The following is a 16,417-nucleotide window of genomic DNA, read 5'->3' as shown; positions in this document are numbered from 1 at the left end:
GAAGTAATGGCAGCTGAAACATAAACTTTGCCATCACAGGAATAAATTACATTTTAGTCAAGTCAAGGTCACGTTTATTTATATAGTGCTTTATATAATACAGATTGTTTCAAAGCAACTTTACAGTAATAAACAAGAAAATGTTATGCAAACATAATTCAATTCTGCTGTAAAGCAGCTCTAAAATAAGACTGTCATTGTTCATCTGAAATCAGTTCAGTGTTGATTCAGTTCAGTTCAATAACTGCATACATTTCATCAATTATGAAATGAGTTCAATTCAGCTTTAAAGCAGTGATGCACTGATTATCTAGCTCAGTCCAGTTCTCATTCGATAGTGTCAGTGCAATCAAATCAATAATATTGCTGAATATTAAGTGTCCCCAACTAAGCAAGCCACAAGAGGTGACAGTGGCAAGGAACCCAAACTCCATCTGGTGACAGAAATAGATAAAAAAAACCTTGGAAGAAAACAGGCTCATTCAGGGGACCAGTTCTCCTCTGGCCAAACTAACAAACATGGTGTGATTATGATTCAGGCCGTATCACAAGTCAGATTGTGGAATGATATCATTTAAGAGAAGAGATCATAAGAAACTACTTTAAAAAACATTCAAAAATCTTACTGACTCCAAACTTTTGATCATATGCATGCACTGAATTTTATTCATCATATATCTATAAATTTGTAATAATAAATTATAACATGTCCTTTTTTTAAAGGGAAGCTTTGTTTTTTGTGTATTTCTCAGGAATTATGCAGTGTACCCCTGGCTACAGTGAAATATCATTGGTCCAAAAACCTGTGTATTCAACATCAAATGTGTTCTCAATGGCTGTGATTGCGTTGTCACTTTCAATATAGACTAGGGGTGTCAAACTGTCCTGCAGAGTCTAGCTTCAACCCTAATTAAACACACCTGAACCTGCTAATAAAGGTCTACAGGATTAGGAACTTCCAGGAAGGTGTTTTGGAGCTGGTTGGAGCTATACTCTGCAGGACAATGGCCCTCCAGGAGCAGAGTTTGACACGTGACAGACAAATAATTTCTCTTGTTTCTAACTGTACATATACACTGTAACAATACGATTTTTTTTGACTATAAGTCATTCAAGTTAAAGACTGAAATGGAACAGAAAGTGGCCTAACATTTTTTTGCTATATTCCTGTATTTAATATTTGCTTTGTATATATTAATTTGTCCTTTTTCTCCCTCTCTTTGTTCACAGGCTCTTCCCTATGTTGCTTTGCTGATCGTAATGCTGTTCTTCATCTATGCTGTCATTGGGATGCAGGTCAGACCCAGCTACATTTGCTTCACACTCCCTCCACATCTTCCCCAAGGAAATGACTTCATGTCTGTTATAGCACTTGTACTTGTACATGTTGGTGCTGAGCAAGTATTGATGTGTGATGTGTTTCTGACTTCACAGATGTTTGGTAAGATTGGCCTGAGGGACAACAGCCAGATCAACCGAAACAACAACTTTCAGACGTTTCCTCAGGCTGTTCTGCTGCTCTTCAGGTCAGTTACCCTTTTGCCTTCGCTCTCTCTTTCTTTCACTCGTTTGATGTCTCTTTCTCACTATAAGCTTGTGTATTTGTGTAGGTGTGCAACAGGGGAGGCATGGCAAGAAATCATGCTGGCCTGTTCTCCGAACCGCCCTTGTGAGAAGGGGTCAGAGGTCAGCCATACCAGTGAAGACTGTGGCAGCCACTTTGCTATCATCTACTTTGTTAGCTTTTATATGCTTTGCGCCTTCCTGGTGAGTTGACATCGATATTCCTTCCCACTAAGCAACTGTGTTATTGTATGTCAGCTGTGAAATTTGCTGTGAAATCATCTCCACCAGCATGACATCAATATTTACCATATTCGTAATAATAACAGAAGCAGCGGGTGTGATTCTGGGTTTCCCGAGCACAAGATGATTCAGATCCTTGCTCTCCCACAGATCATTAACCTCTTTGTGGCTGTCATTATGGACAACTTTGACTATTTAACACGTGATTGGTCAATATTGGGGCCGCATCATCTGGATGAGTTCAAGAGGATATGGGCGGAATACGATCCTGAGGCCAAGTCAGTCACTTCCTGTTTTGCCATCTTTCACACTTCCGCACTCTCCAATCATCTGCAGTTTCTAGATCTTATTATTAATAATCCTAGATTATTATTTTTAATCACTAAAGTTGAGATCTGACTTTATTGTGATTGCAGGGGTCGGATAAAGCACCTGGATGTGGTGACGTTACTGCGCAGGATTCAGCCTCCCCTTGGATTTGGAAAGCTATGTCCACATAGAGTGGCGTGCAAGGTACAAACACCCGAAATCACAAAACATACTAATTCTGTAGTGTGTTATACTCATTGCTTGACTTATTTTTATATGTGCATCTGCAGAGGCTTGTGTCCATGAACATGCCTCTCAATAGCGACGGAACTGTGATGTTCAATGCAACTCTCTTTGCCCTAGTACGGACGGCTCTACGTATCAAAACTGATGGTGTGAAAAGCTCAGACACACTCATGCATTTCATAAACACATGCATAAATCCAATACACATGCTAACCTACATGCACAGAAATGGACAGGTCAAAAAAGTCACTGCTTGTATGTGTTTGTATCAGGTAACCTGGAACAAGCGAATGAGGAACTCAGGGCCATCGTGAAGAAGATCTGGAAGAGGACAAGCATGAAGCTGCTGGATCAAGTTGTTCCCCCTGCTGGAGGTGGGTGGTGGAAAAAGGTTACGCTACTCAGAAGTTTTGTGACTGTAAGATGATTAATGTAACTGTTTTCTATTTAAATATATATTAAAATGTAATTTATTCCAGTGATGGCAAAGCAGCTATTTCTCCAGTCATCAGTGTCACATGATCCTTCAGAAATCAGTCTAATATGCTGATTTGATTCTTTGATGAATAGAAAGTTCAAAACAACAGCTTTTATTTGGAAAAAGAAATCTTTTGTAACAATGTAAAATTCTTGACTGTCACTTTTGATCAGTTTAATGCATCTTTGCTCAATAAAAGTATTTGTTTATTTCAAAAGAAACCCCAAACTTGTGTACTAAATATTAAAAAAGGTACTCAAGTTCTCTTCTCCTGTCTCAGAAACTCAAGAGCTTATTTATTAACTAAAAATGCAGGGAGCAACATAACTTCCACCCAGCACAATAAACAAATTCTGAGTGTGTGTTTCCTTGCCCAACAGACGATGAAGTAACAGTGGGGAAGTTCTATGCCACATTCCTGATTCAGGAATACTTCAGGAAATTTAAGAAGCGCAAGGAACAGGGCCTGGTCGCCAAAATTCCCCCAAAGACTGCTCTTTCACTGCAGGTGGGTACAGAAGACCCTTTCACCCACTACAACTGAGAAGTGTGTTTTGTTTGCATATGAATATGCCTGTTTGCGTGTGTTCTGACCAGGCTGGCCTGCGTACACTGCATGATATGGGTCCTGAGATCAGAAGAGCGATATCAGGAGACCTGACCGTGGAGGAGGAGTTAGAGAGAGCCATGAAAGAAACTGTGTGTACTGCTTCTGAGGATGATATCTTCAGGGTAAAGGTCTGATATTGCCTCTTGTTTCCTCTCCTCTCTGCTCACATCATTGCTTCTGCTGCCGGTGCTTCTGCCCACCTGCATGGGACCATCAGCCAGATCTTCAAACCAGAGACTTTTCTGGATATGAAGGGTTGCTGTAGCAGAGCTGCTTGTTTAGATTCGTTGCTCAGAGTTGGGGGCCTTGAATTATCATTATTTTTTTTTTTTCCCCATTTATTAGGACAACAAAATCATTCATATTAAGTTAATCGTTCATATTAAGTTCGTAATGTTACAAGCTTCACAATTTTACAAGCTTTACATCTAAAGATATCAGAAGTCATTAATGAACAGCGCTTTGCCCTCATCATACAGATCAGATGGTTATACAGTGAATGAGTTTTAAAGGAAAATCCAGATAACTCTATTAAGAATGATTTTTTTGGATTTGGATTTAGTCATCAGTGATGTTGAAGTACATTTGTAGACAATTTAGAAAAATCAAAAACATCACTGATGTCTGAATGTAAGTGCAGAGTGATCAGAGAAAGTGGAAAGTGTTTGTGTTTTCAGTGTGTGTGTGTGTGTGTGTGTGTGTGTGTGTGTGTTTGGCCTTGTTTACCTGGTATTAACATTTGTGTTGAGTGATCCGATCAGAAGTAGACATCACTAAATATAGTTGAAAGTGTGATGGTAGCATCCGAATACTCAATTCACCCTCAGTAGTGGTCGGAAACACATATGGCCACATTGCATTACATAGCAAATAATAATTTACTTACTTAAAGCAAAATGACAAGAAAAAGTCATATTTTCAGAGAAAACTAACCAAATGTAGCGAGTTTAATAATATAAAGTTAATAATATAATAATTTAATAATAAAAAATAGTAACCCTAATATTAAATATTATTGAGAAAATAATTTAAAATATGCCAGTGAAATAAAAAAAATTGTATACAAATATTTTTTTCCTGCGCTCATTGAAAGTGAGGGACTGTAAGCCCCAAGAGTTTTTGTTAGGTTGAGATCACAAGAAAATTAAAAAAATCACAAGTTAAATGCAGAAAACGTCCAAACAAACACATCCATGCAAACATGTACTTGCACAAGACTTCATGATTTCAACATGTAATGTCACACTGACATGTGATGTATGTAGTCACAAATTCAGAGTCCCTCCTTTTGACAAAATCTAATGAAAGATCACTGAAGATGTTAATACCAGGTGTGAACGGGGGAGGGATGATCAGGTTTGCGTAAATGTGCATAAACCACTCATGCACGCATATTTGTCTATGCAGCGGTCTGGCGGCCTCTTCGGTAACCACGTCAACTACTACCACCAGAGTGATGGCCACGCCTCCTTCCCACAGTCTTTCACAACACAGCGGCCATTGCACATAAGTAAATCCGGGAGTCCCGGCGAGGCTGAATCTCCATCTCATCAGAAGCTCGTCGACTCCACCTTCACTCCAAGCAGTTACTCTTCCTCAGGATCCAACGCAAACATCAACAACGCCAACAACACAGCCATCGGACACCGGTATCCCAAACCTACTGTCAGCACAGTGGATGGACACACAGGGCCTCCCCTCACCACCGTCCCACTGCCCACATGGTGCTTTCCTAATAAGAGGTATGATGACATATGCTTTCTGTACTTGAATGCAGATGTGTGAGATAGTGGGGAGATTTTTAGGTTTGTCAGAATATGGTTCCTGATTGTGGTTTGTCTCGCCCGATTGTCTCATGTGAACCAGGAGCTGTTTCTATGACACTTTCATGCGGTACGTTCCTCTCATAGAGACTGAGAGAGACCTAATCACTTTGGAGGGCTGTTGTATGCTCTGTCCATACTGGGGTGGATCTGAAGCGAAATGTGTGCAACACACACTCTCAGTGTGTTGAGAGATCCACTCTATGCATAACATTAAAGGATTAGTTCACTTTCAAATGAAAATTAGCCCAAGCAATACTCACCCTCAAGCCATCCTAGGTGTATATGACTTTCTTCTTTCTGATGAACATAATCAGAGAAATATTAATGAATATCCTGATGCATCTGAGCTTGACATAATGGCAGTGAATGGGACCAACTAGTGTGAGCTGAAGAAAGTGCCTCCATCCACATCCATCCATCACAAACGTGTACTCCACATGGCTCCGGAGGGTTAATAAAGGCCTTCTGATCACGTTTATGATGGATGGATGTGGATGGAGCCACTTTTTTTTCAGCTCATACTCGTTGGTATCGCTCACTGCCATTATAAAGCTCGGATGCGTCAGGATATTTATTAATATTGCTCCGATTATGTTCATCAGAAAGAAGAAAGCAATATACACCTAGGATGGCTTGAGGGTGAGTAAAGCTTGGGCTAATTTTCATTTGAAGGTGAACTAATCCTTTAACTAGCAGGATCTGTGAGCAGCTTTCCTGATTGGCTGATAGCTGAATGAGCATGTGCTAGGCCAGCGGATTTCAACTGGTTTTCCTTCTGAACCCAGAATTTATGCTCTCAGTAGTGAATAATTTGCCCCAAACCTTGAGAAGTTTTGTTTTTCTTGAAGATAAGGGGATGTGAAACATGTTCAACAAGTTGAAGTTAAATTACTTTATAAAATTACTAAAACTTGTAAACTAATAAAAAATGACAAAAGCACATAACAAAATAACTAAAATGTTTGATTGAATGTTGACATCAACAAAACATGGGATAAGGCTATTTATTTTGTAATATAAAACTGTATCCTATTTATCATAACTAAGCATGTTTGTATGGTTGTTGCATTATTTCCCCCTGCTATCAGAACAGACTTGCGACCCATCAGTTGAGAACCGCTCTGCTCAGCCATGTAGGTATTTGTGTTGAAGCTCATCCTGCTGGTCATTTCCAGGCTATACTGCAGGGGCTCTTCATTTCGACCAAAATACAAAAGCATCAATTTCACAAGTAGCTCTGCCTGCAAGCTATTAAACAGGAAGTACTAAGTTTCAGCATAATCCTAAAGACAAGATATACAGTTATTTCTGTAAGTGGAGCTTCAGTCTTTATGAAGTGCCCCTTGACACAATTTTCTCCTCTTAAATCTAGTATCATAAGGTTTCCATGCAAAAATAATATCAGTGCTTATGTAATGTGACACAATCAGTTAAAACTGTGCAATATGGTTTGTTAGACACCAGTGCTTCAGACAAAACAAACCTTAAGCTGCTGCAATTGATTGTGTTCACATTATAACAGCCTTATGAGAGCTTGAGGAGAGAGTAACTGCTGTTATATCTGTGTAGGTGAGGTTTCCTCACTTTCTGAAGCCTTTCACCTTCTAAAGAGCAGATGATAAATGTGTACAATATGCTTATAGTTCACCTGTGTGTGTTGATGTGTGTTTTGTGTGTAGCTCTGATTCCAGTGACAGTCGTCTCCCCATAATACGTCGAGAGGAAGCGTCTACAGATGAGACGTATGATGAAACATTTATAGATGAGAGAGATCAGACCATGCTCTCAATGGACATGTAATACTTCATTCTTCTGTTTTACCTAATTTAATATCAGAATATTTAATGCAACAATAAGCCACAGGAGGGTGTGCAGTACAGTAATGCATGACCTCAGGTAGCTTATTGCCTTCTATAAAATGACAAATTTGGTGTGAAGATGCAATATTTCATAGAAGGAATAAATAGAAAACCAGTTATTTTAAACTGTAATATTTCACAATTGCTGTTTTACTGTATTTTTGATCAAATAAATGCAGCCTTGGTGAACATACAGTAAGAGACTTCTTTCAAAAACATAAAAATCTTACTGACCCCAAACTTTACAAAATATAATTTATTATTCTTTATTTTGGGGTGAAATTTGACTCTGACTTGACAGTTTCATAAGATTCAGCTTCCTAGAAAGAATAATATTTGGTTATTTCGAGTCCACTTCAGACATTCTACTAACTATAAGTTACTTTGCAACTACACGTCAACTCTCATTAGACTATTAGTCGACTGGGTCAACGTGATTTTGCCAAGTAAGATTTTGTTGATCCTGGAACAACATTCCTGTCCAAAAATTTAGTCCTATCCCTACCCCTAAACCTAACCCTACTTGTTGAAATCATGTTCACCTAGTAGACTGTTAAGTTAGGGTTCGGGTTAGTAGAATAAGTTGACGTAGTTGCAAAGTTACTTATATTCAGTAGAATGTCTGTTGGGGGAGCATCAAAATAAAGTGTTAGCGGATATTAAGCAGGCAGTCTACTAATACTCTAATGAGAGTTAGCTGTAGTTGAAAAATTACTTATAGTTAGTAGAATAATCTAAAGTGGACCATCGAAATAAGGTGTTCTTAGTGTTAAAATGTTTTGAATGTGTGTGTGCTGGGTGCAGGCTGGAATTTCAGGATGAAGAGAGCAAGCAATTGGCTCCCATGGTGGAGGCAGATGTAGGGGAGGAGAGGAGGCCATGGCAGTCTCCACGGCGACGGGCCTTTCTCTGCCCCACTGCACTGGGTAAATACTCACACACATGCATTACAGTTAATTTGATTCAGTACAATCTTTAGTTTTCCTTCAAATGTGACACTGAAGTTAAATGCATATTTACTTTTTAACACAGGTCGACGGTCTTCCTTTCACTTGGAGTGTCTGAGAAAGCAAAACAGACCTGATGTTTCTCAGAAGACAGCACTACCACTGCACCTGGTACATCATCAGGTGAGCTTATCCACACACATGCTTGACAAAGGTTTTTTTTTTTTTAATCCTTTTCACTCATTAATCTTCTGGTTTTCAAAGGCTCTGGCTGTGGCGGGGTTAAGTCCCTTGCTGAGACGGAGTCATTCTCCGACACTGTTCACACGTCTGTGTTCCACACCCCCGGCGAGTCCCAGCGGCCGCGGCGGGGGAGGGCCGTGCTACCAGCCTGTTCCATCTCTGCGGTTGGAGGGCAGCGGATCTTACGAGAAACTCAACAGCAGCATGCCATCTGTGAACTGCAGCTCGTGGTACAGCGACAGTAATGGCAACCACAGGGGGAGCGTGCAGAGGACGCAGCGACCCGTGTCCCTCACGGTTCCTCCGGTCACGCGCAGAGACTCCATATCCCTGGCCCACGGGAGCGCCGGCAGCCTTGTGGAGGCGGTAAGCCGCATTTTCCCTCATGTTATGCAAGACTTTACAGACAAAACCAGAATTTTCAGATTTTGGGTTGTTTTGCTTCCAATACGTGTCTTCTTTCAGACTGGTGGAAAAAAAACATCCCCAACACACAAATAAAGTGTATATTTTATTACAATTTATCCATTTCCATCTGTAGTCTTTTAAAGGATGTTTTTTTTAATGCAATGAGCCAGAAATATCCATTTCAGTAGCACTTACACCAAACTATATTCTGAAGGTTTTTACAGATGGGTTTGTTTGTTCATAAAACTTTATAAAACGGTTATTTATAATTCCTAAAAATATTGTGATTTTGTTTTTCTAGCTGTTTATTTTCTAATTTATGGAGTGATAAAAATAGATATCCAAGATCTCCTCTGTAAAAACCCAACCTCAACATAACAAAATGAAAAAATAATTTTGAACCTGACTTTATCCATTGTTCAGATTTTTGTTCTGGAAATTTATGCAAATCAGTGCATGTTTAATTAGGTAATACCTCATTTGCACAATTAAACATAACATTTTAGAAAACATCTCGGTTACCGGCATAACCCTCATTCCCTGATGGAGGGAATAGAGACGTGTTGAAATACCGACACTAGGGGTCACCTTTGAGAGCCCCAAACACCTCTGACGTATTCAGAAAAGGCCAATGGAATTTGCGTGTGGAATCTGCATGCCAGGCCACGCCCCCAGACATACAGGGTATATAAGGTGAACCGGCTGCATTACACACTTCAGGTTTGTTCTGAGGAGCCGAGGCAGCGTCTCAACCCTTCAGAGGCAGTTCAAGTTGTGGCAGGAGGGACACAACATCTCCATTCCCTCGGCAGTAAGCGAGACATTCCCTTTCTGTCTGTCACTTTCGTTGTTGTGTTGAAATTCCGAAACTAGGGGTCCCTATACTACACACCACAACTTGAACTGCGACATGAGGCATGGAGTGGAGCTCCGCTAACTCGCAACCTACCAATGCCCAGGGTAAATTACCTTGGGTCTCCCTCTAAAGGGGACCTATTAAAAGGGCCAACTATTGCTCAGAGAGCTATAGAAGAGGGCCTCTTCTGATTTTTTCAAGAAGAAATATATACGCATGGCTGCGTACACCTGGTTGTTAACAATGGGAAGTGTTCTCCTCACTGAGAAAGGAACACTACGGAGACCACATCCTACCCAAAGGGGGAGGTTAATATGTGGAGAATACATCCTATGGACTCACCAGTGGGGAGTACTACATAGGGAAGAGTAAAGACACTGAGTTCACTGCAAGGGAAACTGAACAGTGGAAAATACATCATATGGGGTCACCGTAGGGAACCACAACAAACGGAGCACAAGCCAGATTACAAGGGCTCACCTGAAAAGGGGCATACCACGAGTAATGGGCCATGGTAGTGAGTTGAACTCATCTACCGCAATAGTGCTTAAGTGATGGAGAAGGGTGGCCCAGGATTCACCATTTAAGGGAAACTAACTGGACCTGAAAAGCTTACATTATCACCTTAGGGAGGGGAAAGGTGCTAATGCAAGCACTACACTCAACCAGTTTGTCAGAGTTTTACCTGTTATTACCTAAGACTTGAGACAAAAGTGTTTACATGTGTAGATTATAAAATCTCTCAAAAGTGTGGAATGTAGCCCAGCCCGCAGCTTTACATATGTTTGCTAATTTTAGCTAGAGCCGACGTGGCTGTGATAACCATGGTGGAGTGAGCCCTCACTTCCAGTGGGCATGGTTACATCCTGAGCCTGATAAGTCTGGAGAATGACATCCATAATCCAATGGGCAATTCTTTGTTTGGAGACAGGCTTCCCCTTCTGCTGACCTCCAAAGCTGACAAAAGAGCTGCTCAGATCATCTGAAGCTCTGCCTCTGGTCTAGATACAGTATCTCACAGAAGTGAGTACACCCCTCACATTTTTGTAAATATTTTATTATATCTTTTAATTTGACAACATGGAAGAAATGACACTTTGCTACAATGTAAAGTAGTGATTGTACAGCTTGTATAACAGTGTAAATTTGCTGTCCCCTCAAAATGACTCAACACACAGCCATTAATGTCTAAATCGCTGGCCACTAAAGTGAGTACACCCCTAAGTTAAAATGTCCAAATTGGGCCCAAAGTGTCAATATTTTGTGTGACCACCATTATTTTCCAGCACTGCCTTAACCCTCTTGGGCATGGAGTTCACCAGAGCTTCACAGGTTGCCACTGGAGTCCTCTTCCACTCCTCCATGACGACATCATGGAGCTGGTGGATGTTAGAGACCTTGCGCTCCTCCACCTTCCCTTTGAGGATGCCCCACAGATGCTCAATAGGGTTTAGGTACCCTCAGCTGCTTCAGCAAGGCAGTGGTCGTCTTGGAGGTGTGTTTGGGGTCGTTTTCATGTTGGAATACTGCCCTGCGGCCCAGTCTCCGAAGGGGGGGGATCATGCTTTGCTTCAGTATGTCACAGTACATGTTGGCTTTCATGGTTCCCTCAATGAACTGTAGCGCCCCAGTGCCGGCAGCACTCATGCAGCCCCAGACCATGACACTCCCACCACCATGCTTAACTGTAGGCAAGACACACTTGTCTTTGTACTCCTCACCTGGTTGCCGCCACACACGCTTGACACCATCTGAACCAAATAAGTTTATCTTGGTCTCATCAAACCACAGGACATTGTTCCAGTAATCCATGTCCTTAGTCTGCTTGTCTTCAGCAAACTGTTTGCGGGCTTTCTCGTACATCATCTTTAGAAGAGGCTTCCTTCTGGGACGACAGCCATGCAGACCAATTTGATGCAGTGTGCGGCGTATGGTCTGAGCACTGACAGGCTGACCCCCCACCCCTTCAACCTCTGCAGCAATCATACGTCTATTTCCCAAACACAACCTCTGGATATGACACTGAGCATGTGCACTCAACTTCTTTGGTCGACCATGGCGAGGCCTGTTCTGAGTGGAACCTGTCCTGTTAAACCGCTGTATGGTCTTGGCCACCGTGCTGCAGCTCAGTTTCAGGGTCTTGGCAATCTTCTTATAGCCTACGCCATCTTTATGTAGAGCAACAATTCTTTTTTTCAGATCCTCAGAGAGTTCTTTGCCATGAGGTGCCATGTTGAACTTCCAGTGACCAGTATGAGAGAGTGAGAGCGATAACACCAAATTTAACACACCTGCTCCCCATTCACACCTGAGACCTTGTAACACTAAAGAGTCACATGACACCGGGGAGAGAAAATGGCTAATTGGGCCCAATTTGGACATTTTTACTTAGGAGTGTACTCACTTTTGTGGCCAGCAGTTTAGACATTAATGGCTGTGTGTTGAGTTATTTTGAGGGGACAGCAAATTTATACTGTTATACAAGCTGTACACTCACTACTTTACATTGTAACAAAGTGTCATTTCTTCAGTGTTGACACATGAAAAGATATAATAAAATATTTACAAAAATGTGAGGGGTGTACTCACTTCTGTGAGATACTGTATATGCGCAGAGTATGCACTGGACACAGCACAGACAGGGCTGGGTCTCCCTCATCAGGAGGGATTCCTTGCAAGTTCACCACTTGGTCCCTGAGTGGTGGGACATATTCAGGCCGGGTCTCTGACGTAGACTAGGCTGACACAAGTTCCAGGCACAGTTCACCAACGGAGAAGACTTGTAGGTCCCCCACCCTCTTGATGGAGGTGAGAGCAATTAGGAGGGCCATTTTCATGGAAAGGGCACTGAGCTCGACAGATTGCAAAAGCTCAAACGGATACCTGTGCAGAGCCTGAAGGACCAGAGTGAGACCCCATAAGGGGATGAGGCGAAATCTAGGAGGGTTTAGCCTCCGTGCACCTCTCAAGAACCTAACTATCAGGTTGTGCTTTCGTAGGGACCTACCACCCACTGTGCAGTGATTAGACACTATTGCAGCCATGTACACTTACGTATTCTCCAGGCCCTGCTGAAGAAAAGAAAGCACAGACCCGACACCACAACTCCGTGGGTCCACGGGAAGCACACCATGTAGTGAAGAGACGCCACTTCAAGGCATAAGGCACCCTGTTAGAGGGGGCTCTGGCCTGAGTGATGGTATCTATCATCACTGGTGATAAGTCATCTGAATTCCTAATCGTTCCATCCAGGGACCAGACGTGGAGGTTCCAGAGGTCTGGCTGCGGGTGCCAGATTGTACTGCCCCTGGGGTCCTTCCTCAGGGGAATCCACCAGGGAGGAGCCGATGCCAGAACCGAGAACCAAGTCTGGTTGGGTCTGTAGGGTGTGATCATTAGGACTTGTTCTGATTCCTCCCTGACTTTGCACAGAGTCTGTGCAATCAGGCTCACTGGGGAAACGCATACTTGCGCAGGCCCTGGGGCCAGCTGTGTGCCAGTGCATCTGTTTTGAGGGTGGCCTCGGTCATGGAATACCACAGTGGACAGTGGGAGAATTCCTGTGATGTGAACAGGTATACCTGCGCTCTCCTCTTTCTCCGAATCGACTCCATATTAGCTGTACCACCTGGGGATGGAGTCTCCGCTCCATAGAGCGTAACATGTCACAAGAGCACATCGGCTACATGATTGAGGACGCGCATAATTTAAATGATGCACAGTGACTTCAGTCGCTGCTGACTCCAGGGGAGGAGATGGCGACGAGTTGTGACATGCGACGGGAGCTAATGCCGCCCTGGCGATTACATATGCCACTGTCGCTGTGTTGTCTGTTTCCAGACCAACAGGTGCTTGCCCTTAACCAGCGGTCGAACCTCCTCAAGGCTAGTAGCACAGCCAACAACTCTAGTCAGTTGATGTGCCAGTGCAGGCGGGGCCATAGCACCTCAACCTGTCCTGGAGGCGTCTGTTGTGACAACAACATGCCTGGACACTTGTTCTAAGGGAACTCCAACCCGTAGAATTGCAAGGTCTGACCAAGGGCTAAATAAGCTGCGACAGATCGCTGTGATGCCACACGATGTGTTGCATGGCGCCATGCTCATCTCGGGACTCGAGGCTGAAGCCAATGCTGCAGCAGTCTCATAAGCATCAACCTAAGCAGTGTGACTGTGGCCAGGGATGCCATATGCCCCAGGAGCCTCTGTTTATTTCAGTGGGACCACTGTCTTATGCTTGGACAGATTCAAGCAGTTCAGCATTGACTGAGCACGGTCTTGAGCAAGACATGCTGACATGTCGAGTCCAACTCCAACTGAGAAAAGAGATGCTCTGCACGGGGGAGAGCTTGCTCTTCTTCCAGTTGACCTGAAGTCCCAGTCGGGCTAGGTGCTGAAGGACCAGGTCCCCGTGTTTGCACACCAGCTCTTGAGAGTGAGCTATAGTTGAGTATGCGAATGCCCACTTCCCTTAATGGGGCAAGGGCAACCTTTGCGACTTCCATGAAGATGGGAGGAGACAGGGACAGCCTGAAGGGGAGGACCTTGTACTAAAAAGCCCGTTCTTTGAAGGCAAACCATTAAAACGGTCTGCTTAGGAAGAATCGAGACATGAAAGGCCATGTCTTTTAGGTCTATCACTGCAAACCAATACTATTGGACCAATGCCTCATCTAGAACGGTAGCCTGTGCAGGGCCGATTCAAAATTCGCAGAACTAGGATTGGCCGAAACCCACTGCCTTTTTTGGTATGATGAAGTAAGGGCTTTTGTAAAACCCCTTCTTCATCTAGGCTGGAAGGACAGTAGGACTGCAAATTCCACACCCAGGACAGGGGCGTACTTGCCTGCCACCAAAGCAGAGGCTTGCGAACTGAATCGCTGGCCACCCAGATGAAAAACCATTTTGACATACCTGTGGTGATGCGGAGCAATGGCCGCCATGCCGGGAAGCTGTGCATCCCGATTTCATGGTTGTGGGTGTGCTGGAACATCAATCCGCAAACCCCAAATGGAACTGGCCGGTGGCGGGTGAAGAAGCTTTGCGTCCTCGGAACTCGCCACGCTGACCTGTGTGGAGTTCTGAGTGTGCTGCAGCCGGATATGAGAAGGTAAGAGGCTCGTGTCTATCATGTCCAGGCTGCAGACTGTGTGACCCAGGAAATGTAGAGACCGCACCTTTGAAATTTGGGTACTGCTGACTTTTGGGCCAGTGGCAAACCACAAATAAAAGGGAACCAAGATTCCACTCCCTGCACTCACCACCTCCTCCACCAGTCCCTGCTTTTCCTGGGTCGCCTGTCTCAGGGACGCTTCAAAATCACCTTCCACAGATTCTTCATGGTCACCTGACGAGTGGGCTGCAGGAACATGCAGCTGTCCCTGCATGTTCCTGCGGGACAGCTCAACGCTGCAGCCTGGCCACCGACTAAGCCGGCAGAGGAGCTGGGGTGGTAGCCACAGGCGGATGCCCTTGGCGACGAGCGTGCCTCGCAGACTCAGTCTGCTTTTCTACCGCCAAAAACAGCTGGGAAAAGTCAGTGTCGCCGAAGAGGCCACTCCGTGAGATAGGCGGTTAAGAAAACGCATTTTGTCGAACTCCCTCATCTCCGCAAGGTTAGCCAAGGATGGCATCCTAGGGCCACAATTGTGACAGGGTGGGGAATTCCACTCTCGTCTGATGCCCGTTGCGGCTCGGGCAAGCATCGCTGCCAACTCAGCGTCACACTCAGACTGGGCTACCACACCCGAGGGTGGGAGTCCAGCCGAGTCCTCCATGTCAGAAGGCATAAAGCCACCCTCCGATGCTGCTATCGACAGCTCGTCCTCATCTGAAGCCCTGAATAAGATTTTGTGTACACCATATGATGCAACGTTGAGTGATGCAACGTCAAACTCACTTGGGAACTTCACTGGATGCAACGTGCAAGAGGTCCGCAGGGAATCACTTGGCGAAAACACTTGCACTGTATTCCTAACCTCGCCCTGATCACTAGCCACAGTGCGGACCAGCAGAGGTTTCTCTCTTTCTTGCTTGTTGGGGTCATGTTCTCGCAGTGAGAACATGAGCGATCCACGAAAGCTTTCTCAGCGTGTGCCCAGACATGTGAGGCAGCGATTGTGGCCGTCTAAGAACGACAGATATCAACCACACCCAGAAAATACACAAACAGAAAGGCATCTTTAAAAAGACGTGTTTCGCCTTGTATGCTCTTTTAGAGGAATCTGCTCTTTATTATAAAAGGAAATTGCCTCTTTCAGAATGCAGCTGATGCACCCAGGGAAGCTCTCTGCACTTATCTGTGCATGCTGAAGAGAGAGAGACCGCTGTATTGTGCTGAAATCCAGCAGCAGATGCTCTATTGCGGAGGTGAATAGATTTGCTTCTCTTGCAGAGTGAACCTGAAGTGTGTAATGTGGCCGGCTTGCCTTATATACCTGTATGTCCGGGGGCGTGGCCTAGCATGCAAATTCCACACGCCAATTCCATTGGCCTTTTCTGAATACGTCAGAGGTGTTTGGGGCTCTCAAGGATGAGCCCTAGTGTTGGTATTTTGACACAATGTCGAAAGTGATCGACAGAAAGGGAACTTGTCATAAACAGTGGTCTTAATGTACTGTGATTGATCAACTGGGGAAAGTATGGTGACATTTTTTTACCATATTAACCTGTAGTGTATTGAATGAAGTCCTTAAAATCTTACTTTCTCTGCTCAGGTGTTGATATCCGAGGGTTTGGGTCGCTATGCACAGGATCCCACCTTCATCCAGGTAGCGAAGCAGGAACTAGCGGACGCCTGCGACATGACCATGGAGGAGATGGAGAACGCC

The 16,417-nt window shown here is 44.0% G+C and overlaps 1 protein-coding gene across 1 annotated transcript in view; it reads left to right on the top strand.

The window, feature by feature from the left end:
* Positions 1 to 16,417, top strand: part of cacna1c (calcium channel, voltage-dependent, L type, alpha 1C subunit) — a 155,299-nt gene that overhangs the window by 132,901 nt on the left and 5,981 nt on the right. The window contains 16 exon segments of the mRNA XM_051892297.1: positions 1,231 to 1,296; positions 1,435 to 1,526; positions 1,611 to 1,767; positions 1,957 to 2,084; positions 2,223 to 2,319; positions 2,406 to 2,508; positions 2,634 to 2,735; positions 3,220 to 3,347; positions 3,437 to 3,577; positions 4,857 to 5,191; positions 5,316 to 5,342; positions 6,955 to 7,071; positions 7,939 to 8,060; positions 8,167 to 8,264; positions 8,346 to 8,690; positions 16,304 to 16,417. Coding sequence (XP_051748257.1) covers positions 1,231 to 1,296; positions 1,435 to 1,526; positions 1,611 to 1,767; positions 1,957 to 2,084; positions 2,223 to 2,319; positions 2,406 to 2,508; positions 2,634 to 2,735; positions 3,220 to 3,347; positions 3,437 to 3,577; positions 4,857 to 5,191; positions 5,316 to 5,342; positions 6,955 to 7,071; positions 7,939 to 8,060; positions 8,167 to 8,264; positions 8,346 to 8,690; positions 16,304 to 16,417 — 2,172 coding nt within the window.

This window comes from Ctenopharyngodon idella, chromosome 4, assembly GCF_019924925.1.
Source record: "Ctenopharyngodon idella isolate HZGC_01 chromosome 4, HZGC01, whole genome shotgun sequence".
Lineage (NCBI taxonomy): Eukaryota > Metazoa > Chordata > Actinopteri > Cypriniformes > Xenocyprididae > Ctenopharyngodon > Ctenopharyngodon idella.
This window is presented reverse-complemented; position numbering and strand designations above follow the sequence as displayed.